This window comes from Melozone crissalis, unplaced genomic scaffold (genome assembly GCF_028551555.1).
Source record: "Melozone crissalis strain CALT ecotype California unplaced genomic scaffold, PUWL_Pcris_2 ptg000002l_1, whole genome shotgun sequence".
Taxonomy (NCBI): Eukaryota; Metazoa; Chordata; class Aves; order Passeriformes; family Passerellidae; genus Melozone; species Melozone crissalis.
In genome coordinates this window covers 1604236-1631815 of record NW_026535780.1, presented here as the reverse complement: position 1 = coordinate 1631815, position 27580 = coordinate 1604236, and the positions used below count along the sequence as shown (strand labels likewise).

At 47.5% G+C, this 27580-nt stretch overlaps 1 protein-coding gene across 15 annotated transcripts in view; it reads left to right on the top strand.

Moving 5' to 3' along the window:
- The window catches only part of ADGRB1 (adhesion G protein-coupled receptor B1), a 289741-nt gene that overhangs the window by 80764 nt on the left and 181397 nt on the right, over positions 1–27580 (top strand). For all 15 annotated transcript variants that reach the window (XM_054284587.1, XM_054284840.1, XM_054285165.1 and 12 more), the window contains exon 2: positions 826–1745. In XM_054284587.1, coding sequence (XP_054140562.1) covers positions 998–1745 — 748 coding nt within the window. In that variant the 5' untranslated portion in view covers positions 826–997. The remainder of the gene's footprint in view (positions 1–825; positions 1746–27580) is intronic.

Genomic DNA, 27580 nt, shown 5'->3' with positions numbered 1-27580 from the left:
CTGGGAAGGAAAGCAGAATCACAGCTGTGCTCACCCCTGGGTCAGGCACAGTTTGGTCCCTTCTGGGGTTTGGGACACCCCCAAGTCAAACCTGGGGTGGAGATACCCCCAAACCAAGCCTGGGAATGGGGACACCCCCAAACCAAACCTGGGGATGGAGACAACCCCAAACCAAGCCTGGGGATGGAGACAACCCCAAACCAAACCTGGGGATGGGGATACCCCCAAACCAAACTTGGGGATGGGGACACCTTAAACCAAATCTGGGGATGGAGACAGCCCAAACCAAACCTGGGGATAGGAACACCCCCAAATCAAACCTGGGGATGGGGACACCCCAAAACAAAAGTGGGCATGAGGACACTCCCAAAACAAGCCTGGGGATGGGGATACCCCCAAATCAAACCTAGGGATAGGAACACCCCCAAGCCAAGCCTGGGGATGGGGACATCCCCAAACCAAGCCTGGGGATGGGGATACCCCAAATCAAGCCTGGGGATGGGGATACCCCCAAACCAAACCTGGGCATGAGGACACTCCCAAAACAAGCCTGGGGATGGAGATACCTCCAAACCAAACCTGAGGATGGGGATGCCCCAAACCAAACCTGGGGATGGGGACACCCCAAACCAAGTCTAGGAATGGTGATGTGGGGCTGCATCTTCTCCTCGTGAGAAGTGCCAGTGCTGGGGCTGCTGTGTGGGTTCTCAGCCGTGTGAAGGGTTAATAAAAACAGCATCAACAACAAAGTACCGCCAAAACGACCAAATCCCAAATCTCTTCTCTTTCTCTCCCCTCCTCCTTCCCTTCCCTGTTTTTTTCCAGGTGTTGTTTATGGCCACAGGAGGGAGCTCAAATCCAGACATGGGAGGATCGGCTTGATTTCGGATCCAGAGCCTCTTAAACTCTGCTTTTCCTCTAAGCTGGTCCCTGTTATGTCCAGGATCTGGCACCTGCTTGACATTTACTTTGAGTTCCAGAGGACCCGAGACCTAGGATGAGGAGCATTGGATCCGCCCTGAACCTGCTTTTGGTATCTCCACTCTACTTTGTGTGGACCGTGGTCGCTCTGGACCTGGCACAAACTCCCTGCACCACTTTGGTCCAAGGGAAATTCTTTGGGTATTTCTCCTCCTTCGCCGTCTTCCCGTTGAACTCCTCCCTGTGCTCTTGGATTATCCAGAACCCCGACCCTCGCAGGTACACTTTGTACATGAAGATCCTCAAGCCCTCCGGCGTATGTGACCACCAGCACATCCGCACCTACCAGTTCGACTCCTTCCTGGAGTCCACCCGCACCTACCTGGGCATGGAGAGCTTCGACGATGTCCTGAAGCTCTGCGACGGCTCCACCCGCTTTGCCTTCCTCCAGTCCAACAAACAATTCCTGCAGATGAAGCAGACGGCCCCGCCGGGCGTGGACACCTGGCCCATGAGGTGGAAGCCCACCAAGGCTCAGGAGAGGGACTTCTCCGTGGAGTACCTGGTGGTGGGCAACAGGAACCCCAGCAAAGCCGCCTGCCAGATGCTCTGCAAGTGGCTGGACGCCTGCCTGGCCATCAGCAGCAGCTCCCACCCGTGTGGCATCATGCAGACCCCGTGCTCCTGCTCGGGAGGGGAGGTCCTGGATCAGGCCAGCGAGATCCTGGGCTTCACCAGGAAGAAGGAGGATTGCTACAAGGATGGGATTTACCTGGAGAACTGCGTGAGCAGCCCCAAGGACAGCAACGGAGCCGAGTTCCTGGGTGAGTGGAGGGTGGTCGAGGGGGTGTTGGGGAGGGAGGGCTGCTTGGGCTCTGCTCTCACACCGTCCCCGTCACCTCTGTGTCCGTATCTATGGATGCCTGGCATGAAAATCCTCATTTCCCAATCGACAGGCAGGTCAGGTAACCCACGGGGCTCTTTATGAGCCTTTTGCGACTGGAATTGCAAATCAGCTGCCCCTAAATATTCCCCGGGTTTCTGCAATTCCTTCTCGGGGCTTGTTCATTGCTTGTTTTACTCCTGCAGCCTCTGAGCTGCTGAGAGGGAGCTGCTTACCTGAGGGTGAGCAGTTTTCCAAAGTAATTACAGATGTCCTAGAAAAAACAGGATCCAAGCTACCTCCTGAGGCAGGCAGCCCTATCAACCACTTCTAATTCCTAGGGAAAACTTAGTTCTTGGGTCTGGTTCAAAAGGGGATGGCAACAGAAGGCACTCTGGTTTTGTTTTCAGCTTTGCTTTCCTTCTGGAGGCTTTCAGAAAGAAAATTCACCGTGCTGCTTACATGGGGTTACTTGGGCTCATTCCTCAGATATTTCACTGGGTTTTGATTGTGGTCTTGAGTATGGAAAGGGACTGGGGAGGTGGGAGAGCCATGAGAAAAAGGGCTGTGAGTAAGGTGGGATGATCCTGAAGTCTGATCATGTTCTGGGGAGGGAAATGCTCCTTCCAGAGACCTGACACAGTCCTGCCAAGCAGAAGGGACTCAGGGGGATGTCTGGAAGTGGAGCCTTTTCTTACTGCCTGTGTCAGGTCTGCTCCAGGGTGTTTATTCTCAGCTCCCACCCCAGCATGCAGGTTATGTAAAGCAAAGGTGTGATATTATACAGCAACACAGGTGTCAGGGAATGCAGCCTCCAGTTCAGAGAGTCTCAGACCCCTACCTGAGCCTCCCCAAAAGGTCTCATCTTCTTCAGGTGCTGGACTGAAATGTCCTCTGCCACCAGCAGAAAGCTGACATCTGTCTGGGTCAGGAATCTGGAGATCCTTCCTGGCTTCTCCACCCCTGTTGAGGATGGGATTTCTCAGGGTTGAGGGGAAGAGGCCAGATTTGCTGTTGCAGTAGGCAGGAGGTGACCAGGCACAGATTTGGGCTGTGCAGAGTGATTTTCCTGCAGACTGCAGCCTGGCCTTAGCTGGGAGATCAGGGTATGATCAGGTACTCGTGCTTCTGTCAGTGTATTTTGGGGGAGATTTTGCTTCTCACTGGTCTGTGAATCAATACATGAAGGCACAGCCGAGCCATAAATCCTGCAAATTAGTTCTTCAGTCATGCCTCCCTCCCTGGCCACGAGCACAAGACTCTCCAGATTTGGGTTGGGTTTTTATTTTTTTTCTTGCAATGCCCTTTTCTCCTGTGTGAACAGCTCTGAGGAGCCTCTCGGAGTTCAGTCATGTGTCATGCCTGGAATTTGCTGATTGGGTGATTTATGCTTTCCACCCAAGCAGTGTGACCTTTCTCACTGCAACCAAAGGTGAAATTTGAAATAAGATTTTCAGCAAATCCTGAAGCATTCAAGCTTAATATTGGCTTTTGTAGGGATCTCTCCTAGTCCAGCTCGAGTGCCTGAATGTTCCCACCAAGTAAATATGAAAGAGGCTCGAGGGTGGCTGAATCAAAATCCTTTTTGGGTGTCAAATATTTGTAGAGTGCAGATAATTTTTCTGCTGGCTGCTCACATCTGCTCCACACTGGAGACAGGGAATTATCATCTTGGCTGGTGGGATGCCATCCACACAGCAACGATGCTTGCAGGGTGCCCGGGCTCTCCATGTGCTCCTCTGTCTGTCACTGTGTCTGTTTTGATTTATGCAAAGGCTTGATCAGGAAGATGGAGGCGAGATCCAATTTGGACAGGGAGTCAGCAATCCCTTAACAGCATCTTGTGGGTGGAATATTTTGATAGGGTTCCTGATTTCCAAGTGCTGATGCTGGTTATTGCAATCATTGCTGTTCCAATTGTATCTGTAGCGGGTTTTTTTTCCCCAACAAGCTTTTTTTTTTTCTTTCTTTTTTTCTTTTTTTTATTATTATTATCATTGCTATTTTTCCCTCCCTGCTGCTTTCTGAGTCATTTGTTGTTTCTGGGCCTGTCTTAACACTTTCATCCTGGAACAAGTGGAGATGTGTGAGTTGTACTGATCTACTCTGATGACTTTAAAGGCACAGGAAGGAACGTGGAAGGTTCCCTGCCCATGGCAGGGGGTTGGAATGAGACGATCTTTGTGGTCCCTTCCAACTCAAACCATCCTATGAATTGCCAGATACCATCCTGAAATATGAAACCTGACTTTCCCTGATGTGCCTTTTTATTCCAAAACAAATGGATGGGTGCAAATCTACAATGAGAAGTTGCAGTGGACACAGCTGTGCTTTGGCTCATGGCCTGTGGGTGAGATCCCTGTGAAAAGCTTCACTCCAAGAGGATCCCATTGCTCCAGAACCAAAGGGACTTCAATAAAACGTAACTGACAGCCTGTTTTCACTCATGGCCAGTGATTTTACACCTGGCTCAGGTGCACAGGGAAGTTTATGATCATTTACTGGGGAACTTCACAAAGAAACTCTGTCAAAGTCACCCTGTCTTATCTAGAGCATCTGTTCTTCAGTGTCTGGAGGAAGGAGAAGCTGCTCCATATTTCTTTCCCAGGTTTAGTGAGACTCTCTTTGCACTCACTGCCCCACACAGACATTGCAGAGGGTACAGCAGGCAGTGATGAGTTGCAGAAAATCCCTCAGAGTATCCCTCAGATATTTTGCTGCACATGGAACTTGTCCTGATGATCAGCAAGACATGCTTTGAAATCTTGGGCAGCTTGAGCTGGAAATGTTTTCCAGGAGAAGACAATTCAACATGGAAACCATTTTTGGCCATTATCAGATATCCCTTGGCTAATTCAGGAAATGTGGGAGAAAGGCAGAGATTTGTTTGTAGGTCCTGATGTTTAGATGCAAACTCTTTTTTGGGATGCAAATTGGCATTCTTGGAATAGTTCTGGGGGGCAAGGACTGGAGAGTGAAGAAGGGAAAGCTTCCTGAAATGCTGGGCATTGGTTCTTCAGGGTCTGAAAGTGCTGGTGGCCCTCCCAAATGTGAGCTGGATTCTGTAATTGGAGCTGGAGCTTTAACAGGGACGCTGATGTGACCCTGTAATGAGAGAAGGTTAAATGTGTGCTTAAGTGCTGTGCTGAGTTAGGCACTTAATGAATGTCTAATTAGTCCTGTCTCCATGTGAGCGTTCCTGGAAGGCCATTGCAGTGCTGTCACATTTTGGTGGCCCAAAAAGATAAACATCATTCTCTGCTCCTTCTGCTCTTCATGTCCCCACCTTGGACGGATCCAGGATGCTGACTGCAAAATAAGGTTAAAAATGGCCCTCAAAATATAGTATTTGCTTCTTGATAAATTAGGTGGCTCCAATGCTGGAGGGGTTTTTATAATGAGTGGGTAACTGGAACACAGTAATGCTAGACTGAAGTGCTGGGGATTTTCCTGCCTTTCCTGCTAAATTTTTCCATTATTTTGCTGTCCCCATTGCTCTGAACAAAATCAAATCCCCCTTCCTCACACGTGCTCATCACGTCTGTTTTGTCAGTGGTGTTTTATCTTCCACTTTTAGGTGCTTTCCCACCTCTGCCACATTGATTAAGGTGTCTCAGAGTGTCTGATCTCTGTTTGGAGAGGCCCATTAACAAGTTCCTTCTCAACCTCTGCTGCATTAAGTAGGCTGGACTTCATAAATCTCTCACTGCAGGACACACTCTCCAAACATCTCTTGTTGTTGGGAAGTTTTGCTTCATGCTTGGCATGTTTTTTGGTCAAAACATGCTTTGGTCTCCTCAGCAGGGCTGAGCTTCTGCCTGGATTTTTGGCTCAATGGCTCCTGAGTGGGGTCCATGATGTGGAGGAGGAGCCAGAAGCACAGAAATTAATCAATTCCCACCCTCCCTGCTGCAGGAATCATCTTGTGTGGCTCAGCTCCCCTCCCCTCAAATCTCCAACCTCACCCAGAGCAGGAATAACTCAATAAGTCATTTCCTATATTTGAGATGAGCTTTAGTGGCCATGAAAGCTCCAGAGATTGATAAAGAGCTGTGAGTAATTGCCATGGGGCAGATCTCAAATCTCTCCTTGACATCTTCAGCTCCTTATGACACAGGCTTTGTTCCTCCAGCAAGAATCCCCCTGGCTGGAGCAGCTGAGCTTGCCGACAAAGGTGTTTGTCTTTGGTTTTGCCTTGGTGCTGGAATTGCCAACCCGATGGCAAAGGGATTTGGGTGAGTGCCTCTCAGAAAGGTGTGCTGCATTCCATTCCTCATTTCTCCATCTCTGTTTGTCCCTGGACACCCCTGAGAGCAGAGGTTGGATGTGGTGAGAGGTGGACAGCAAAACACAGGGCGAGGAAGCTCTGATTTCTCTCGTGTGTAAAATTTTCCTTTGTAAACTGCTGGAATCACTGGGGTTTTTACCTGATGTCCTCACAGCTTAACTCCAAATCTCAGCAGCTGACAGCAAGACCTGATATTCCTTCCCAGCTCCTGCAGGAGGAGTTTGGTTAGAGCCTGGATCATGGCAAAGAGGTCATCTTGTCACCTGCAGGGAATCCCCTCTGCACCCATATGGGCAGGTCCCACTGGGAATGTCTTTCTTGCCTGTGGTCAGGATGTTTTATGGATGAGGAAAATGTGGAGAACTCCTCCCTGAGGGCTGGAAAGTGGGATTCTGGTTTAAACACTGAGGTCTCTACAGACCTGTACAAGCCCTGCCTGCCCCACTGTTCTCCTCTGGGATCGTCAAAGACCTTATACTTGGAATGGAGCGGAATGGAATGGAATGGAATGGAATGGAAAGGAATCGAATAGGATAGGATGGAATGGAATGGAATGGAATGGAATGGAATAGAATAGAATAGAATAGAATAGAATAATAGTTAGAAAGGACCTACAATGATTATCTAGTCCCACTGCCTGACCAAAAGTTTAATTAAAGCCATTGTCCAAATACTTCTCCTCTGGGGTCATCAAAGACCTTACACATGGAATGGAATGGAATGGAATGGAATGGAATGGAATGGGATAGGATAGGATAGGATAGGATAGGATAGGATAGGATAGGATAGGATGGGATAGGATGGGATAGAATAGGATAGGATAGGATAGAATAGAATAGAATAGAATAGAATAGAATAGAATAGAATAGAATAGAATAGAATAATAGTTCTCAGTTGGAAAGGACCTGCAATCATTATCTAGTCCCACTGCCTGACCAAAAGTTTAATTAAAGCCATTGTCTTAAGCACTGGCAGGGATGAGACACCAACCACCTCTCTAAAAAGCCTGTTCTGATTTTTCACCGCTCTCTCAGCAAACAAACCCTTCCTAATGCCCAGCCCACCCCTCTCCTGGTGTTTCACGGGATCCCAGGGAGAATGAAGCGTGAGTGAAGCACCGCTGTGAAGTGACGGGGCAGAAATTCCGTGTCCCGGCTGCTCTCAGCACTGAACCCATTCCTGCAGATCCATCCCTACAGGGACGGGGTGGAGAACAACGAGCAGAGAGAAGCGATCAGTTCCACTGTGAACCCAACAGCTTGTGGACATGATCACAATGCAGAAACATCAGCAATTACCGGCTCAATGCGCCCGTCGCTGTCGAAGGGAGAATAAAGGTGGAATTTACATCCAGTTGCCGAGGGAGTTTCACAGGCAACTACTCCCATTATTGCGACGGGGACTTTTACGGGTAATTTAATGAGTGGCAGCCTGGTGAAAGGCTCGGCTTTTCAGTTTCCCTTTTTTCTCTCCTTCTTCTTTTTTTCTTTTTTTTTTTTTTTTATTTTCAATTTTTTTTACATCCTCTCGTATTCAGGTTCCATAGCAGTGACTGCAAAATGTTTTGTTTGGCAGTACAAGGTGAAAGTAAGGTGCAGGGAAACACTGACACCAGAGTCAAAATCATCACGTCTCTGGAGTAGTTTTCCATCTATGACTGCAGAAAATGAGGATGATGGTGCTGACACCTCAAAGGGAGAGTGCACAGAGGCATTCTTGTCCATTTTCGCCACTTAGCCTAAATATTTGGCCCTTTTTACCACCCACCTTGATTATCTGATGTATTTAGGTAATGGGAGCAGGCTGAAAAACAGATTTTATTTTTTTTTTTTTATGAGAGGAACTGGGTCCATAGAGATTTTTACGTGTTTCATTCACCTGTTTGGTGCTTGAACTCCCTAGACCCCAAATACTCAGAGCTGCCCTGCTTGGGACAAATGAACATTAAACCAATGAATTTCTCGGGGTTTTGACTGTATAAAATACATGAAAACTCTAGTAAAGATCATGTGTGATGGAAGGATTTTCTCTGCACAACCCAGGCAATGTGTGGATGAAATTGTTTCTATTGCACATCCTGGCCAGAATAAAGCAAGGCCTTGATTCTCCAACACTAAAAATGTTGTTGGAGAGTTTCTGTTTCTCCTGCAGGTTCGGTGACACTTCCAGAGCATCACCAACACCTCTGCAACTCATCTCTCTTCCCACATCTTCCCATTCTTGCAATCAGTGAAATTTTGACAACATCTACGGGTGTTGATTCTATCTCCTACAATCCCACATTTCCCAGGGAGGTATTGGAGCAAGCTTGGGATAATTAGGTTAGAAACCTGGTTTGGGATTCTCAGCAAGCATCCCGGGGAGGACTCAGCAGCTCTGTGTCTCCGGGGTGGCTCTGCCAATGTCACCTCCAGCCGCTGAATTCCCTTTTGGCACAGTCCCTTCTTGCAGACAACAATCTGATACTGAAATCCCATATTTTATCCTCCAGCACGGTGAGACAGCCAGGCTGGGAAAGGACGTCCTTTAGCGCATCAGAATTGCAGATCTATTGAGTTTAAATATATTTCTTTGTGTTCCCTGGCTCGAGTTTCAATAGAGCGATAATTGCCACACACCTCATTAAGCTGAATGCTCTCAATAGGTCTGGAGTGGTCCATGTCATTAAACAAACAGTTACTGGCTTGGGAGCTGCACGGTGTTTAGGAGCTGTAAAGAAGGGACCTGGAGGCGGTGAAAGATGCAGCTCCAGCTTCCCGAAGTAAATGGGCTGCCCTGGCAACTTTGCCCCGCTGTTTCCAGGGCGCTTTGAGGAGTCTGATCCTTCCCCGTGCCCTGAGGCAGGAACTGGTGCAAATCCCTGGCTTTTTTGCCTTTTTCCGCCTTGCTTGGATGTGAAGGAGGATGCCCTGGTCTCTGCCAGTTTGGATTTTGCGATTTGGAAGCTGGCACTTGCCTGCTCATTAGTTTTGGGTCAGGAGTTAGGGTGTAGTTGAACTGAAGGCGCCCAAACCACAGAAAAATTATGAAATTCAGTGTATGGCACTGAAAATAGGAGCAGCTGGGAGCAGAGGTGCTGCCAGTCTTTTTTTTGTTCACATCCTGAATCTGAAGTCTGAAGGACCAAGATGCAGGGTTTTGACCCCTCAGCTTTTGCTGAGACTCCTAGACTGATCAAAAAGGGGCCTACACAGAGATTCTGCTTCAGGATCTCCTGGAGGCTGGGATAGGACAAAGAGAGCAGCGATTCCATCACATTTCCCTGTTTAATAAAGGGAATTCCCTCTCCCAGACTAAACCCATCCACATGGAAGGCTTTATTCAATCATGTCTGCACTTCCTATGCATGTCTGTATCCCAAGTGCCTGCTGGATCAAATTGAAGGTTACTTTTGGTATCTCCTTCCCATAACTTGACTAAACTTGTAACCAAGTCTGTCACCAGAATCCCATTCCTACCAGCTCTGGTCAGAAGTAGAGGTATGGAAGAAAGGCACTTCAGGGCATGTGCTTGTGGGGATGATGGGGATACGTTCCTGTTGGCCATTAGACCTCCATAAGTGCCCAGCCCAGAGCTCAGCTGGGCAAGGAAGCAGCTCAGGTGGGCAAGGAAGTAGTTCAGGTGTGCTCTGAACTTCAGGGCTTTAAAGTTAATGCCCTGTGAGGCAGCCACAAAAGTCTTTGGCCAACGAGGCCAAAAGTCAAGGGTGATGTGCATGTGAATTTACCCACAGGCAAGATTGCCCTGTTGATAGGAGATGCCTCTCCAGCCTCCATGAACAGTTCCAGTCGATGCAGATCACAGAGTGACAGAGTGGGTTGGAGAGGACTTTCAACACATCTCCTTCCAACCCTCTGCCATGGCCAGAAACTTTCCACTCTCCCACTATCCCATCCTACCTGGCTTTGAACACTTCCAGGGATGGGACATCCACCGATTCTCTGGGCAGTTGTGCTTGGTGGAAGTAGTGCTGGGTGGCACCAGTTTGCTCTTGATGCCCATTAATCTGGAACTGGGACTAAATAATCTCTACAGGCTTGGATTAGAAGGGTTTTTGCACCAGAATTCCAGTTTTGGATGTGCTTAGGAAGATGCCACTGGCCATTCCCATGAGAAGAACACTCAGGAAGATGTGCAAGGACTGCTGTTCACAGCTGGGTTTATTCAACACTTGTGTTTTTCCCTGTTAGCAGGGGTCAGTTCAAGAATTATCAGTAAATTGACTGATGACAATTGCTGCCCACAAAATCCTCTCCTTTTCATGTCCTTTCTTTTTCCTTTATTCAGTTTGCTGGATTTAGTTGTTTGTTTTTCATTTTAATGTCCTGCTTGGCAGGAATTCATAGAATAATACAATACTTTGGTTTGGAAGGGATCTTAAACATCATCATCACATTTCAACCCCCTGCCAAAGGCAGGGACACTTTCCACTAGACCAGATTTCTCAGAGTTCCATCCAGCGTGACCTTGGAGATTCCCAGGGGATGGGGCATCCACCAGTTCTTTGGGCAATCTGTGCCAGGTCTCCCTGGAGCTCTAGGCTGGAAAACCCCAACTCTCCCAGCCTGTTTTCATGGGAGAGGTGCTCCAGCCCTCTGAGCATCCTCTTTAGGGTCAGCCAAGATCAAAGAGTGATGCCATGACTTGAGATCTGTGATGTTTCTAAGAGGAAGGCCTGTAAGAGCTGAAATGAGGGATGCAGGACTCCAGGTGGCTCTTCAAAATGCAGTTTATTCCATCCAACAGGTTACAGCAGACAAGGGTCATGGGTGACAGAGCCTGTGCCTACAGCTGTCAGCTCCAGCTGTGGCAGGCCTGGAGACCCTTTGGTTTTGGCTACATTGCATTAAATACTTTTCTTTGTTGAGCATCTTAATACAGTAGAACCAATCTATACCTTAACTATTATCTATAGGCTATCATAACTACTATAATTACCATATTCATGTTACTATTCTCCAATCACTAAAAGTTAGTACATTACAGTTTAAGCTAGAAATTGTTTTTCAGTTTTCTTGCAGTGGAAAATTCTGAGATCTTTTTTCTACTTGCAACATTTGCTGACTTGTTTGCCTGTGCTATTTTTCTGCTTGGTAAAAACATCTTCTTGTTTGAGGTGGGTTTATCCTTTGCTCTAAGTCATAAAAACCCCTTCTAACCAACATACCCTTTGCCTCCTTGGTTATCCAGCAAGACTGGCTCAGCAGTTCTTTTCTTCTATATCAAAACTTGCTTCCATCTCTATTCCTTCATCAGATTCTTCATTCAAAATCTTTCTGCTAAGCACACATATCTGTGAGACTTTCTTGTCCAACTTTAATCCTTCCCAACAAAGGCCGACAGAAGGCAGCAAAGGAGCTGCTCAGGAGGATGGCTGGGTTGCTGGGAGGCATCATCATCTTCTTGATGAAGAAGAAAAGATGCAGGGACCAGGAGAGTCCCCAGGTAGCCATAGGGAAGCCATTAAGGAGATTGCTTGTCATGCTTCTGTGCTTTTGGGCCATGGAGGAGCTCAGGAAGCCTCGTTGGGGAGTTCAGCCAGCTGCCTCCATGGACCCACTGCAGCTGAGGAATCATCAAGGAGAGAACAGAGCTTGTGGGAGAGCCACAATGTATCCCACCCACCGCCAGGGCAGGTTTGGCTCTCCTGGCTCAGCAGATCCTGAGAGCAGTGTCCCCTGTGTGCCATCCCTTTCCTCCACCAGCCCTGGTGTCCTGTCCCAGCTCAGCAGTGTCGTGTTTGAGCCTGTTCTCACTGGAGCTGGTGGAGTGTTTGGGGTGGGCTTGGTCTTGGCGCAATCTGTTGGCTTTTATTTTGCTCAGGGCAAAGGAAGAGAAAAGTTGAAGCTTTTAACACCATGCCCAACCATCCTCAGTCCTGAGGCTGCTGGATTGGCCCTCTACTGTCCCTCCTGAAAAACAGAGCTCTGTGATTACTGGGAAGGATGGAATTTCCTACCATGTGAAGTCTCCTGTGATAATCTCAACTCCTCCCATTGCTGCTCATATCCAAATCCCTCATGACTCTCATTTTCCAGCAATGCTTTTGGGATTGTCCTGCTACCAGCACCTCTTGGGGCTTTTTCTGGACTTAGCTTAAGATATCTGGAGCATTTCTGGTCTGGATGGGATGGAGGGTCAGATAAACCAGTTAACTGCTCTATTAGTTATTGTTTTGGTAAGATCACTCAGGCTGAGCTTAAACTCACCAGAAACTTCATAGACTGAGCATCTTTGGGGTGAGACTGACCTCCAATAGTGGTTGAAGGAGTATAAATCACACAGATAAACCCAGAAATGTCCTTTCCTTGAGTTTTCTTTCCCTGGAAAGAAAACCTGGGACAGAATTTTATGAGGTGTCCTGGGACCTCTTCCTCATGGTCCCACATGCTTATTGTGGCTTTGGGGGTTCACTTCCACTCCTGGGGTGGGGATGCTCCTGTGCTGGGTGCAGGAAGCAAAGGGATCTATGACAAAGTAAACAAAAAGTCCCAGTAGCAGAACAAGAGGAGATTTGGGGTTTCCAATATGTGCTGGGTGAGCTGTGTCACCCAGCAGGAGTGGGTCCTGCTCTCTGGAGAGGGGCTGGACGAGAAAAAGGCTTTGGAGAAATGCCACAAATAGGTCTGGAGGCTTCAAAGGTTTGTGGAGGAGTGTTTGTCTTGCATCTTCTCTCTCTGCATCAGAATTCCTCTCAGTGAGCCAGGGCAGGCACTGGGCACTCAAAGAAATGCTTTTAATACCACAGAAGGAAAATAAAATGAATGAAGAGGTGGGGGAGGAAGGAATGGATGAAGCACAGAGCTGCCCTGGGGCACATCTCCATTCGTGCATGTCCAGAGAGCTACAGGAACACAGCTGGGTCTGGAGGGTGGATGTGCACACCGGGGAATGTGAGCAAGGCTGGAGAGCTGGGAATGTCCAGCCTGGAGAAGAGAAGGCTCCAGGGAGACCTTAGAGCCCCTTCCAGTGACTAAAGAGGCTCCAGGAGAGCTGGAGAGGGACTTCTTCCAAGAAAATGTAGTGACAGGATGAGAAGGAATGGTCCTAAGTTAAAACAGGGCACGTTTAGATTGGATATTAAGAAGAAATTCTTCCATGTTAAAGGGGCTGCGGCCCTGGCTCATATTTTCCAGAGAAGATGTGGCTGCCCCAGCCCTGGAAGAGTTCAAGGTCAGGCTGGACAGGGCTTGGAGCAACCTGGGATAGGGGAAGGTGTCCCTTCCCCTTAAAATGAATATAAAGATAAGGGATAAAATGTCCTAAATTAAAGTATATAATACTTTTATATATAAAAGAATATAATACTTTTATCCCCAATCATCTATTCTATTTATACTAAATAATAAGTTTTACACCTTTAAAACTTATTCCAAAAATAGAAAGAGAAAAACCCACACAATTTATTTTCAAACACTACACTCACTCCTCCACATTCCCACTCCTAGACTGTTATTATCTAGAAATAAACAAACAACAAAAGAAAACTGTCCTTTATTTTTAATTAATTGTAGCTAAATAAAACAAAAAAGTTCACTAAATGATAGGGTTTTTTTTAATTTTAATTTTCTTTAAACCTATTTAAACCCTCTTTGAGTTTATTTAAACCTACTCTAAACTAAACACCCAAAAAAGCACCAACTCACACTTGTAATCCACCAAGCCAAGCCTAAACCACAACATTTCCAACACCAAAAATACTAATAAAAACCTAAATAAACCAAACTACAACCCCCCAAAAAAACTTTTCTAAGCTTATCATCTCTTGTAAAACAAGAAAATAATTATTGTTTAATATTTTTTTATTACTTAATAAATATTTTTCCTCTTTTATCCAAAAAGAAATATTTTTCCCAAACCAATTTAATAAAACCAAACAATTAAATCTACTTTTCTAAAAAAAAATAAACAAAACAAACAAAAAAACCCTTTAAAATTCTCTCTGAAATTTACCCTAAACCAAAACAAAGACATCCAACAAATACAATATGTCAGGGGGTTCGGACTAAATTATTTTTAAGGTCTCTTACAATTATTTTTAAGGTCTCTTGCAACCCATCCATGAGCAAATCCCAGTGCTGAGGGTCATGGATGGAGAGCATCCATGGAGACCTGCAGTGTGCAAACGCACTGCAGGCGCAAGAGGCTGACTCATCCTTCAACCTTTTCCTGCTTCTCCCAAAATGTGCCATGAGGCCTCTCTGTGCCTCCTGGTGCATTTCAGGAGGAGATGGCTTTGTTTGTACTGGTGGGAAAAGCAAAGTTTGTTATTCCCCCCAGAGCCAAAATCACACTGTGGGGTTCCTCAGGGTGCCTTGAGAGCTCAGTGGGAAAGGACAACCTGAATGGTTTGGGGTTCTGAGGGGACAAAGAAAGGATTTACTTTGAGGTTGCATCAGCCAAAGCTGTGCCCAAATCCCAAAAGAATGTGGGACATGAATCCCTCTACCCACCCTCCACAGCGCAGACTTCTCTTCCTCCATTCAATGCTCTTGATCTGTTTTAAGTACAGTTTGTGCTTGACTGGTGCTTTGAACCCCTCCTAGAACCCCCAGCTCTTCCTCAAAGCTCTCTCCACTCCCTGATGTGAGATTTATCATACAGCATCTTCCCCTGCAGCATCCACACTGGTTTTTGGGGCTTTTACTGGAGAGTTGTGGTTTTGGAGACTTTTGGCTGCTCCTCAACTCCTTCCTTCCCCACATCCCAGCTCTGGTGTGGTACCTGTGCACAAGCCCACGGCAGGGGTTGAAATACACTCCTGGCTCCCACATTTCCCATTCCTGTCTCCATTTTCCACCCTGGGGGCTGTTTCCCATTACTCCAAGACCCTCAGGTGTGTTTTTGAGGATCAGGATCCCTCCAAGGCGGGTGCTGTGATGCTGAGCTGCCTCTCCCTGTCCAATCCTCAGTGCAGTGGGTGAATTGTGGCTGTTCTGCTTTCGAGGACCATTCCACTGAGGAAGTCCTCTCTTGGAAAGGCAGCACTCACAGAAATGACAACTTTGTCTACCTCACATTTTAATTAAAATCCAAGTGTTCACCGTCGCCCCCGCTCCTTCCCTCCCCATCTTTTCCCATCCAGATCCTCCCTCTGCAAATGAACATCCAGTGTCACCTGGGGACAAAGCATTAATTCAACAATTAAATAATTGAATGCTCCTCTAGCAAAATGAACTATCTTCTGCCTTTCTTGTGTTTTACCACTTTTTTTTTTTTTCCCTTTCCACCCCCCCCCCTTCTTTCTTCTTCCCTCTGGTGAGATAAGGCTGCCATTCTTGAAAGCAGTTTTAAATATTCATGTTTTAATTAATGGACTTTATTGCATGAACTCTATATAAGGTAATAAAAAAGACTGCCTGAGGCACAACACATTTTTTTCCCCTGTTGTTTGTTCTTGAAGGCAACCAAGAAATAAAAAGCTTAATATGTTTCTTCAACAAACATTAGAAAGATACATAGAAATGGCAGCCATGGGTCATTTAGCCAGTGGGGCCTCCCCAACCCATGGGCTCCTTAGGATTGTGGAGTAGGATGTGAATAAATGGGAATCTTGGAGGGATTGATCCCTTCAGGTTCTGCCATGGGCAGAGGTCAGTGGGCTGCATCTAGAGATGCGCAGGAGGAGGTGGAGGCAGATCTGGAATTATCCAGGAGTCAGGAAAGCTGGAGAGGGACTTTTCAAGAGGGCTTGTAGTGATAGGACAAGGAGGAATGGCCTTCAGTTGGAGGAGAGTGGATTTAGATACTTAGATTAGATATTGGGAAGAAATTCTTTGCTTTAAGCGTTGTGAGGCCCTGGAATGGAATTCCCAGAAAAGCTGTGGCTGCCCCATCCCTGGAAGTGTCCAAGGCCAGGCTGGACAGGGCTTTGAGCAACCTGGGATAGTGGAAGGTGAAACTGAGTGATTTTTAAGGTCCCTCCCAGCTCAAACCATTCTGTGATCCCATGCTCAAGGTCCCTTCAGGGCTGTGAGTCTTTGGGGCTGAAGAAAATCTGTGGCTGCACCTGGAAAGATGAATTTGTTGGTTTTGTTTTAGATGACGTTTTTGTAAAAATAAAACACAGGGAAAACCTGGACCAGCCACCTTGCCCAATACTTCTGGGCTGAAAAACCCAAATATTGATTGCACATTTCTGCTCTGGATTTTTGCTTTTATCGAAGGCAAACAAGCCGATAAGAATGCATGAATTCATGAAACATCTGGTCTTGCCACTTATGTATTCTTGCCAAAAAAAGAAGAAAAATAATGTTAGTTTAAACTTCATTCCATGTGGGTGTTTTCTTATGGTGCAGCATGCTGAAATTAGTTTTATATTGGGAGTGTGTCATCTGTAGTGCGTGACATGGGCTCAGCACCCAATTTAGCTTAGTCTTGTGATGGGAGGGGTCTAAAGATGCTGGTCCAGAACCTTGTAGGAGAGCTTAAGCTCTGATCCTTCATCTGCCCATGACCTTGAAGAAGTTGAGGCATTTTTGCACATGATTTTCCCCCCCTATTCTTTTCTGCCTTTATTCTGACTCAGATCTTACGAGCAACTGGCATCTTTTAGCAAACAGATGCACAGTGCTGAGCACCAGAACTCCCTGAGCTGTGATGATGGCTCTTAGCAAGTCTGGATGGGAAGAGTTGTAATAGTCAAGAAATACTCCAGTGGCTGGTATGATTAAAGTCTGGTCATGGAGTTGCTTCTCTTTTAGGAAAAGAATCATCTGAGAAATGATGACACCCTGGCATTTACTCCAAAAAGAGAGGCAATGTCCAGCATTGAAGGAGGCAGGTGGGTGGCACAGAGAAAACATCTCTGATGGCCCAGTGTAGGTTTTCAGTGCTTCAGTGATGAAATATGTTGTGTCCTGAGGATGCCTCTATCCGTCACACTGATTACTCCATTTGCTGCCTGCCTAATACTGAATCTTTTCAACCTAAATCAAGAAAGAACCAGAGTTCAGTGCAAAGGTGGGGTCACTCCTCAGCTCACCTGAAGGGGTCTGACTTTACACCAGAGTGAGCAAGGACAAAAGTGGATTGGTCTTTAATAATAATTTGTCTAATGAAAAAAATCTCCATTCCATCTTCTGAAGGTGCTGTCACCTCTGTGATACTCCATTTGTGGAGGTGAGAACACTGGGCTGTTCTTGTTTGTGCTCTGGTCATGGCTGGGGCATCTGCTGCTGCTCTGGATGTGAGCCAAGGGTGGGCAAGCCAAGGTTATTCTCTGATAATGGATCCACACTCCTCACTTGTGCATCAGCACAGCTGGAGGTGGCTCAGCAAAAGAGCTGCAGAGACCATTAAGAGGAGTGAGTCCAGACTGAAAATTCTTGCTCACTACTCAAAAATCTTTACTGACAGCACTGTGAGAGGCAGGGAAGCTCAGCTTTGGGCAGATCAGGTAATGACAGGGATTCATTTGCCAGCACATGTGTCCTAGGACGTGCCATTCTCCAAGCTCGGTTTGATCATAACCCTCATTACTGTATCTGGGACATCCAGTGCAGTAAATGGTGTGCTGATCTCTTTGTGCCATGAGCTCCTGTCTCTCAGCTCTGATTTGAGCTGACTGACTGAGCAGCAGAGGAACTCAGCTCTCAGGGCCCGTGTGAGGCAGTCAGTAACTCCAGCTGGCCCCAGTGGAGAATTTCACTCCTCAGCAAGTCACCCTGAGCTCCCCTCTGAGCCAGCAAAGAGCTGCTCCACGAGGTGGGTGGTGGGTGTGAGGGCAGGCCCTGACCTATCCCAAAATAAGCCTCAGGGGGAAGGAGTCAGGATCTTTAGCAAGGAAACTGGATATGGAGGAGGAGGATGAGGAGTGGTTATGGGTGACATCTCAGTCTGAGCACAGCTTTGCACAGGTTCTGACTGAAATTATTATCTTTGGGATGAAATGGGGTACAACCTGGCCTCACTGGCTCCTCTCCATCCCCTTTCCAAGAGAGGTTTCCCTGTGGGATCTATCCCTAAGGGCTGAGAGCACTGCAGGCAGAATGTTGCTGAAGCCTGTGCATCCCACAGTATTCCTCCACTGCTGAGGCTGTGTCCTTCCACAGCACTAAAGCAAACAAAGAAATCAATAATTAAAATTGAAAAGAGGCTCTCAGTAAGCCTAAACCTTATGGAGGTTTCCCCTTTCATAGTTGTTGAGATTTGCTCTCACATCACCCTCAGCAAACCTTCAGGTTTTTCTCCTGCCTGCCCTCTTCATGATCATCCTCAGGCCCTGCCTGGGGGTTGTGTTCCCCACCCTCTTGTTGCTCCCTTCCTTTCAAGCCTGACCTCTTTTTGCAAGGATTCCATCTGGAATCTTCCTCACCCCCACCTTTCCATGCCTGTTTTAATTTGGAGCTGGGCTCAGCAATGAGCTCTGGCCCACCACAGGACAGAGGAGATGTTTCTTCATCTGGGATAATTGAGCTCCAGCCCTGTGAGAAGGGTGGAGCTTGTGCTGACACACCTGGTTCTGTTCACTCAGTTTGGACCAGCACTGGCAGCATTTTCAGCCTCATTGCACCTGATTTTCACACTGCAGGAAGGGCTGGGACCAGCTCACACAGCCCAGTGCACCAAGCCTCTCCTTCCTTCCTCAGCAGCCACCACCTGCAGCATTGGATGGGGAGCTGGTGTAGCTTAAAAAACAAAAAAATAAGCTTTTTTTAAAGCTTATTTTTCACTTACTTGGTCTGATTGGCTGTTAGGACCCACAGGCAGCCATGCTGTCACAGGAGGGGTGGTCCAGGATAAATTCCAGGGGTGCAAGTTAAAGCCTCCACAGCAGCTGTGCACAGGGAGCTGTGTCCTTTGGGGAATTTCTGAGACCCTAGTGAGCCAAAATCATCCTGAAAGGGGTGCTTTGGCCTCCTCTCCTTTCTCTGAGCAAGGTCTTGGGCTCCCCCACATCAGCAATATTACAGTGTATGGTGAGTGACTCTGCTCATTATTCAGATGAAAACCAACTGCAAGGGAGAGAAACAGGGATGAGCTTGAATTTGGATCCATGAGGGGGCCCAAAGCATGGAGCAACCCCTGAGCTGTCAGAAAGGAGGCACAAGGACCTGAGGTCTGGTTACGCTGCGTGCAAAGCCCCAGCCCTTGGCTCTGCCCCTGCAGCTGAGTTACCAGCCATCCCTTTTGTTTGCATTCAGTGTAGATCTTGTTAATTGGCTCTTTCATTCCTCTAATTAAATGTAAATGCAGAGTGGATCATTAAACAGGGTTACAGGAGCCCTCTGAACAAAGCAGGTTTCAGCTGGAGGAGGAAGCACAGGAATCAGGTTTTCATCTGTTTACTACAGGTCTCTCTGGTAGAGGTGGTTTCCATCCCAAAGGAGCTTCCCTGCTCTTTTGCTGCTGAAGGCCTCCTCCTGTGGGTGTGAAAGGGATTTCCTGGCTACACCAGAGTGCTCCGAGGCCAGAAGCAATGAGGCAAACCTGGCTGTCTTCCCTCTGCTTTGCAATCTTCTGTGTTCCCTAGTCCTCTCTCCTGAGTTTTGCAGATTTCCCTGCTTGGATGCGGCACCACCAGGGACATTTGGAACAACTTCTCAGGGCACATTTTGGGCACTGCCAGCTTGAGTGTGATGGTGTTCATGGCCTGGTTTTGTCCTGGCAGCATCCTGCTGGCCAGGATGGAGGAGGGTTAAGCATTCCTTGCTGTTGGAGCCTGTCTCTGATGCCTTGTGCTCGGCGGAGCGCTGACGCAGCCGCGCAGCGTGGCCGGATCTGTGGGCGATGGGAACAGATGGCATTTGCTCCTCTGAAAGCAAAGCTCTCCCTTCTCTCAGGGGGTAAAGCGATGTTTTCTTCCCTTCAGGGCTCAAATCTGTCCCTTGTGTGGTGCTCTTGGCTACCTTGGGGCATTAAAGGAAAGGGTTTTGCTCCTGTTGCTGATCAGTGTTGATGCCCTGGATCCTGCTGGAAGTAGGGGGTGGGTGGAGCAGGGTGTTTGTCCAGGATGTTTTACCATTCAGATATTCGGAATGAGCAAGAGTGACCTGGCCTCAAACCTGAGTGGACTTCAAGGAGCTGAGCTTGGCAGCTGGATGCTTGGTCTGTGACCAGCTGGATCGGGTTTCTGGAAGAAGTTGGGATTTGGAGGCCATTTAGAGATGAACACCTGGCTTTCTATTTTTGTGAGTACTCCAGAGGATGAATTTCTTCACTGTGAAGGTCAGGAGGCCCTGGCACAGGGTGCCCAGAGAAACTGTGGCTGCCCCATCGTTAGAAGTGTTCAAGGCCAGGTTGGACGGGGCTTGGAGCAACCTGGTTAAGCAGAAGGGTTGTGGAATGAGATTATCTTTAAGGTCTTTTCCAACCCAAATTTCTGGAAATTCTGTGTTCCAGTGGGCACAGCTCCCCAAAGCACAGAGACTCAGGGTTATGCATGCACAGCCGAGTTCTGCAGATCCAGGTGATTTCCAGCGGGTACAAGGAGGCAGCGGGGATAAAAAGGGTCTGGGATGCTGGGTTACAGGATTAAAGCCACGTCTGAAGCTGTGTGTTCATCTTTGGGGTCGCCCCATAAAGTTTGGGGACAGCAGGAAGGGACGGAACATTTACCATGAGCGACTTAGCTCAGTGTGGTTGTGGGGCCTCACTGGGAGAGACAACTGTGCCCTCCAAAATGCCACAGCTCTGCCCTCCCAAATGCCACATCTCAGCCCAGGACAGAAGTTGCCATTTGGTTAAACGCAACCACGCTGCAGAAGAAATGAGTTTGTCACATTGAATCAAGGCAGCAGGAAGAACTCCCAGACCCCCGCGACGACTCCGAACCTACGCCATGTCCCCTTCAGCCACAATCCCCTCCTGCAAGCCTGCTCCTGTGTCACAGCCCATAAGGTTCCCTGCACCCAGGGGTGAGCTCAGGTCATGGGGAAAGGACTGGTTGGTTTTGTTTCTTCCTCTCCAGGATCCAGGGCGGCCGCGAGCGCACGGCTTTTCCTCCGCTTTGCTTCCCCTGCGACGCGCTGGCCCCAGGGAGGCTTTGCTGCTCTCGCATGGCCTGGTGGGATGATTATCAGGGGGGTGAGGAGCCCAGGGAACATCCACGGTGCTGTGGAGAGCTCTCCCTGCTTCCAACCTGGAGGGGAGCGGGGGGAGGAAGCGTTTGACCTTTTTTTCTGCTCGGCTGTGCCCTGCTCCACTCTGCAGATGCTGCTCTCACTCACTCCGGGAGACACAACCACCAGGAGCTGAGCTCTGGAGCCAGGGCTCTGCAAATGCAGCCTCTCTGAGGCTTCTGCTGATGGGATGTGGTGTCCAACCCCTTCCATTCACCCCTTCCTGAATGGATTTTTTGCCTGTCAAGTGACTCTCCCTGGTCTCACATAACAAAGGAAAGGGGGTTCTGATCTCTGCTCGTGGGTGGCCAACATGTCTTTGGGCAAGAAATTTAATGTCTTTGTGCCTCAGTTTCCCCACATGAATAAAGGATTGAAATATCTTTAAGGCTTTCAGAGAGAGGTTTCCCTTCCCTTCCCTTCCCTTCCCTTCCCTTCCCTTCCCTTCCCTTCCCTTCCCTTCCCTTCCCTCCTCTGTCATTAAGATTCCAAGGTCATCAAATCCAACTTTCAACCAAACACCTTGTCCACTAAACCATATGGCAAAGTTTTAGGTCTATTCAGTTTTTAAACACTCCCAGGGATGGTGACTCCACCACTCCACTGGGCAGCCTGTTCCAGTGTTCAACCGCTGTTCAGTCAAGAAATGTTTCTTGTTATCCAACCTGAACCTGCCCTTGTTCAACTGGAGGCCATTTTGCCTTGTCCTATCATTTGTTGTCAGGGCTGCTTCCCTCCATTTCTTTTCTCTTTTTTTTTGCTTGCAATTCCCACCTATCCAGAAATGCCTATTCCCATCCAGGACTAATGGAAGTGTCCTCTAAACCTGCAGAGGGCAAGAGGACCAGGGAGGAATTCTGCTGCCACTCTGCCTTGGGGTGTACCACAAGCTGGACTTTTTACTGACCCATTCCCAGGAGTTCAAGTACAAGAACAGAAATGTTTCTTTTGTTTCTAGAGCCTCAGATGGGTACTTATGAGAAATTCTTCCCTGTGAGGATGGTGAGGTCGTGGCACAGGTTGCCCAGAGAAGCTGTGGCTACCCCATCCCTGGATGTGTCCAAAACCAGGTTGGACAGGCCTTGGAGCAACCTGGGAGAGTGGAAAGTGTCCCTGCCCATGGCAGGAGGGTTGAAATTAGGTGACAATCAAAGTCCCTTCCAACCCAAATGAGATGATCTCTGAGGTCCCTTCCAGCCCAAGCCATTCCATGATTCTGTGATTCACATCACAGAACTTTCATTCTATGATTCACATCACAGATCTTTCATTTCCTTTTGAACCTTCTTCTAATTCCTAATTAGACATGGGAGAATATTTTCACCCACTTGAAGTGTTTTGTCTTAAATTTCATGCCCTTTTATTTCTCCAAACCCTTTAAAAATCTCCTCCTAACTCCCCCAGAAGTGACACACTTCCAGTTCTTGTCTTCCTGCTCCCCCTCAAAATGGGTCTAGCAGGAATGTCCTACACAGAACATCGAGTTCTGTTAAAAGAGTTTCCCTCTTTTATTTAAAAACACAGAAAGACCCAGATGCTTCCATGAAAAATTTGTCTTTAGGTCACGAAACAACTTGGATATTCTAAGAAAAAGAGTTTTAGGGAACTTTTATCATCAAATGCCCTGATGAATCCTCTTTGCTCTGCTCTGTGCTGAGGTCTTGGATCTGCTGCTCTGCTGTCGCTGGATTTTGTGAGGGGGTTTTTTGTGCTTGTTTTGTTTAATTTTTCCTGCTTCTGAGCGAGACCTTATCGCAGAGGTGCTGGAAAAGCATCTTCAGCCTGGAGATCCTGCTTGCCTGGGATGTGAAAGTTCTGGAACAATGACTGCTGGAGTGTAGCTTTCCCAAAACCACTGTGAATTGGAAACTGGGGTGTTCCACACCAGTTATTAAAAGGTTATTTCACCCAGCACCAAAGTGCAGAATCAGCTGCACTTTGGTGCTGGGTAAAATAACCTTTTTATTCCTTCTTCCAGCACAGCTGTGTTGTGTGGCTGCTCTGTGGGCCATGGGAAAATGAGTTCAGGAAAAATAATTCATGTTATTTGTTACTTATGAAACTCTTGTTCATCTTCTGAGGTCTTGGTAGCTCTTCCATTTGTAGATTTTTAAGCCCCACCAATGGTGTTGTTTCAGGATATTTATTTGTTTGTTTAAGGGCATATTGTGACAGGACAAGGGGGAATGGCCTTAAGATGATGGAGGGCAGGTTTAAATTGGATATTGGGAAGAAATTCTTCCCTGTGAGGTGATGAGGCCCTGGCACAGGTTACCAAGAGAAGCTGTGGCTGCCCCATCCCTGGAAGTGTCCAAGACCAGGTTGAACAGAACTTGGAGCAACCTGGGATAGTGAAAGGTGGGTTGGAACAAGATTAACCTCTCTTCCAACCCAAACCATGGTAGGATTCCATGATTTTCTGCAGGCTGGGGATTTGGGAAGTGGTTTAGAGCTCCTACCTGAAAAGCACAGTGCAGATGGAGCCCAGGGTAGCCTGGGGAGGGCCTGTGGGTGTTCCAGGCTGGGTGAGTTGGAGGGCTCGCCAGACAGGGAATGACTTATCCTTCCCACATGTCCCCAGCCTGAACGATGTTCCTGTAAACTGATGCACAGAGAAACAGCTGAAAATGTGCATCATTCCCACAGATTCCTGTCATGACAACTGCAGGTCTGCTTTCCACGTTCCCTCTCTGCCCTCCAAAATTAGCTCCTGCTGTTGCCCAGACAGGGTGGAGAGGCAAAACTGGTTAAACAAATCTGTCCCCAGACCAGTCTGAAATTTCTGTAACAATGGTGACCATCCTTTTTAATTTACTGTATCAAGACTCAAGAACCAGAACCACCTTGGGACTGGCTCATCCATCCCTAGGCAGGAGCTACTCAACCCACCCCTGATCCTTACCCAGTTCATCCCTAAAAATCTGTGCTCCAAAAGCAATGAAGGAGCTACCACACCCAGGTTTATTCCTGTCTCTTGTGGGTGTTTGGGATTACAAAACAATTCCCCAGGTTGGATGGGGCTCTGACCAACTCAGGCTGGTGGAAGGTGCCCCTGTCCATTAATTACATGGTCTTTAAGTGGAATTAGATGGTCTTTAAGGTCCCTCCTAGCCCAGGTGCTCGCTGTGGGGTCACCACATCTCGAGTGCTTTTTTCACAGCCTCCTTCATGCAGAGAACATATTAAAGCTCACAAGGGAGGAGCCTCCCTCCTCTCCCATGATTTCCTTGTGGGAGATTGTCACTGCCTCGGAGTTTGAGCTGCTGAGCTGAAAAAGGAACAAAGGAGTTATTTGCAGGATACGTGTTGGGAAGAGATTCAACCTGACAACTCAGCCACAGAGCCTTCCCCAGGCGAGGAGAATGTACAGAACTGAATTCTATTTTCCCTCTTCCCCAGCTGCTGGAGGAGGGATCATTCCCTGAGTTCCTGGATTTTAACCCCGTTCTTCAGACAACCTCTCAGTAGTTTGTGAGGTCCCTCAGCACTCATCCTTCGTGGTCATGGCTTGATCATCAGGTAGGGACTGGGAGGGAATGTTGGAAGGAGTCTTTCCCAGTCCCAGCTGGGATGATGCTGGGTCAGAACTTGAAGTGATTGGTCAGGAACAGTCAGGGCAGCACTGGTCCGTCCAAGGGGGTTTGTTATCCTTCACAATCCTTGTTTTTAGAGATGTGTCCCTTTTGACTTCCAAAGCAATGGACCCTTTCTGCTGCACCTAAACTTCACCTGAGTTTGGGCAAATGTCAGGGCAGGGTGACAACCTGTTTGTTTGGGGAGGGTAAGGAAAAAGTACAGTCGGGACATTGGCAGGAGGTGCCAAACTCTTCTACCCCATTCTAAAAAATTATCCCTGATCTAAGCAGAATGACTGAAACTTCAATTCCAGCTCTTCTCAACTGAAGGAGCTTTAGGTGATCCCTATTTTCCCATCACTGAGATGTAGGGTGATGTTAGACAAAGAGACCATTTCTCATCTCCCGTGTCCCAGCTGAACAGTCTAACTGGTGCTAAGGACAGACTGACCCTGCCTCATCCCACAGACTGATTGATCTCATTCAAAATGGTATTTTGGGCATCCTCTAGGCTGCAGCCTGCCCGGGATACCTCACAGGGACCAGGACAATTGCTTCCCTGCTCCTGAGCTCTGGGCTTGGGGCCATCCTCAAGCCCTGAGTGATCTGCATCGATTCTCCTCCCCCGGATGCCACAAAGGTTCCCCTTTGCAGATGGTTGTTGTCTCCTTGGTAACTGAACTACATCAAATCGCACAGGCTGGAGCTCAACAGCCTGCAGAACCCGATCTGTGAGAGGGGAAGGAGGGGGAAGCATGAGGATGAGGAAGGATGGAGGGAAGCCTTGGTCTGGCTCATGAGGAGCATCTCACAGGCAGACCCACTAAATCCCACTGGGATTTTCCCAGCTTCCAGCTCCTGCTGCAGCTCCTGTGTGTGACAGGTCTAACAGCTCACCCACCCCTTCCCAACATTCTCTGTTTGAGGAAGACTTTAGTATCTCCAGGCACTGCTCCATCCACTCCTGATGGATCTCACAAATCTGTCTCCAATTGTTTTGAGCCCTTCCTGCTCCTACACAAAACTTGATTATGGGGAGCAGGGGCCATGGCCCAGAGTTGAACCCATAGTATGTGTTTCATTCTCTCTTTTGGCTGAAGGTGCTTCTGTGGGGTTGTTGGTTGGGTATTTTGTGTTTTTTTCCCTTCCCCTGTTTGGTGTAACTTTGGTCTTCTTTCAGCATCCCTGGGCTGTTTGATTTGCAAGCAAGTCTGGAAGGTCTGGCTAATTTTGTCTTTAAATCAGAATCAGCAGAGGAAAATGGTGCAAAACAGTGAAGGCTGGTTTATCCCTGCCAAAATTATTCACCCTGCTCCAGGCATTTTTTCCATTTCTTCTTCCCTCCAGGTCTTCTTTCCCTCTCATTCATCTTTGGAGTCTGAAACTCCTCTTTCCCATCCAAGTGGGCCCCAGCCCAAAAGTCACCTTGCAGACCCTGTCACCCTGATGTTCAATGTCTGAAAACTCAGACCCAAGCCAGAGGAGAAAAGAAAACAAAACCCAAACATCTCAAACTTGAGTGAGCATGCAGTGATCCCAATTCCTCCATCTTCAGAGGAAGAGGTAATCTCATCAAAAGACTGCTTTGCTTTTAGTATATTTTTTATAAAAATTCATATATTTGAGTTATTTTAATTTTTTTCTTCCTGGCAATGACTTCAAGGGGTAGAAGTCAGTGTGGGCAGAGGCGTTTAGAAGTGCAAGGAACCAAAGTCCCAACTCCTCCTGATGCAATTCCTTTACAAACAGCACCAGTTGTACTTTTGGAAGGACATCATTAGACAAGTATTTTCCCTCCAGCCCCTGGCAAAAAGTCAACATTTGCATTTAAATAGTTCTTTTGCTACCAAACAGAGGCATGTTACAGAATAGCTGCACTGAGATAAAGATTCCTTTAAGACAGAGAGAGAGGAGGGGGGAAATCTTAACCTCAGTGAAAGCCCAGCCCATTTCCCATGTGCTGTCAGCAGAGGAGAGGTTATTTATGCATCCCAGAGTGTGCCCGCTGAGATATAATCTACTGCTCTCAGGAGCCTCTGCTTGCTGGAGGTGGAATTATAAGAATTAAAAATTACAAGCGTAAAACAAGGCCAGTCTAAAATGAAGTATTACCCAGTGGGTGTAAATAATTCATGGGCAAAATAACCCTCCTGGGTCCCCCATTGATTCATCTCACTCCACGGATGCAGAGAGGAATAATCTGTTGGAGGGGTGTTGGAAAACCTCCACGGTGCTTTCAAGGGGCCAGGGTGGTTTCTGAGGGGCTCCATGGGGAACGATCAGTGGCAGCACGAAATGGACTTTCCTCTGATAATAAAACCTTTCTCAGAGCTGACCAAGAGAAAAGAAAACACCATTTGGTGAAGGAAAAAAAAATGAAAAAAAATAATCATGTTTTACTACTGTGCTCCAAGCAGCGAGCACCAATAATTTGCCCTTCATGTGCAGATATCCCTGAAGGACTCACCAAAACTTTCTCTGGCAAATATTTGCCTTTCAGCACAACCAAATCCCTTTCCAAAGGAGCAGCCTGGCTTTTAGGAAAGGTTTTTCTAAGCCTGCTGAGTGCAGGCTGGCTCTGTTTGGGGTTAGAGGTGGAGTGTTAGGCTAGAGAGGGGATGAGGAGTGAGAAGGACGTGAGAACTCCACACTTCGCGTCATAATGGAAAAGTCAGGATGGGAGCTGGCTTCTTCCTCTTTTCTGAGTGCACTGGGTTAATGGTTGTGTCATTAAAAATGCAGGAAAAACAGAAATTCTCCAATTTTTTTTTTCTTTTTTGGTGTTGTAGAATCAAGGCATTACTTTATTTTGGCCAGGATGTGCAACAGAAATCATTTTGTCCACACATTG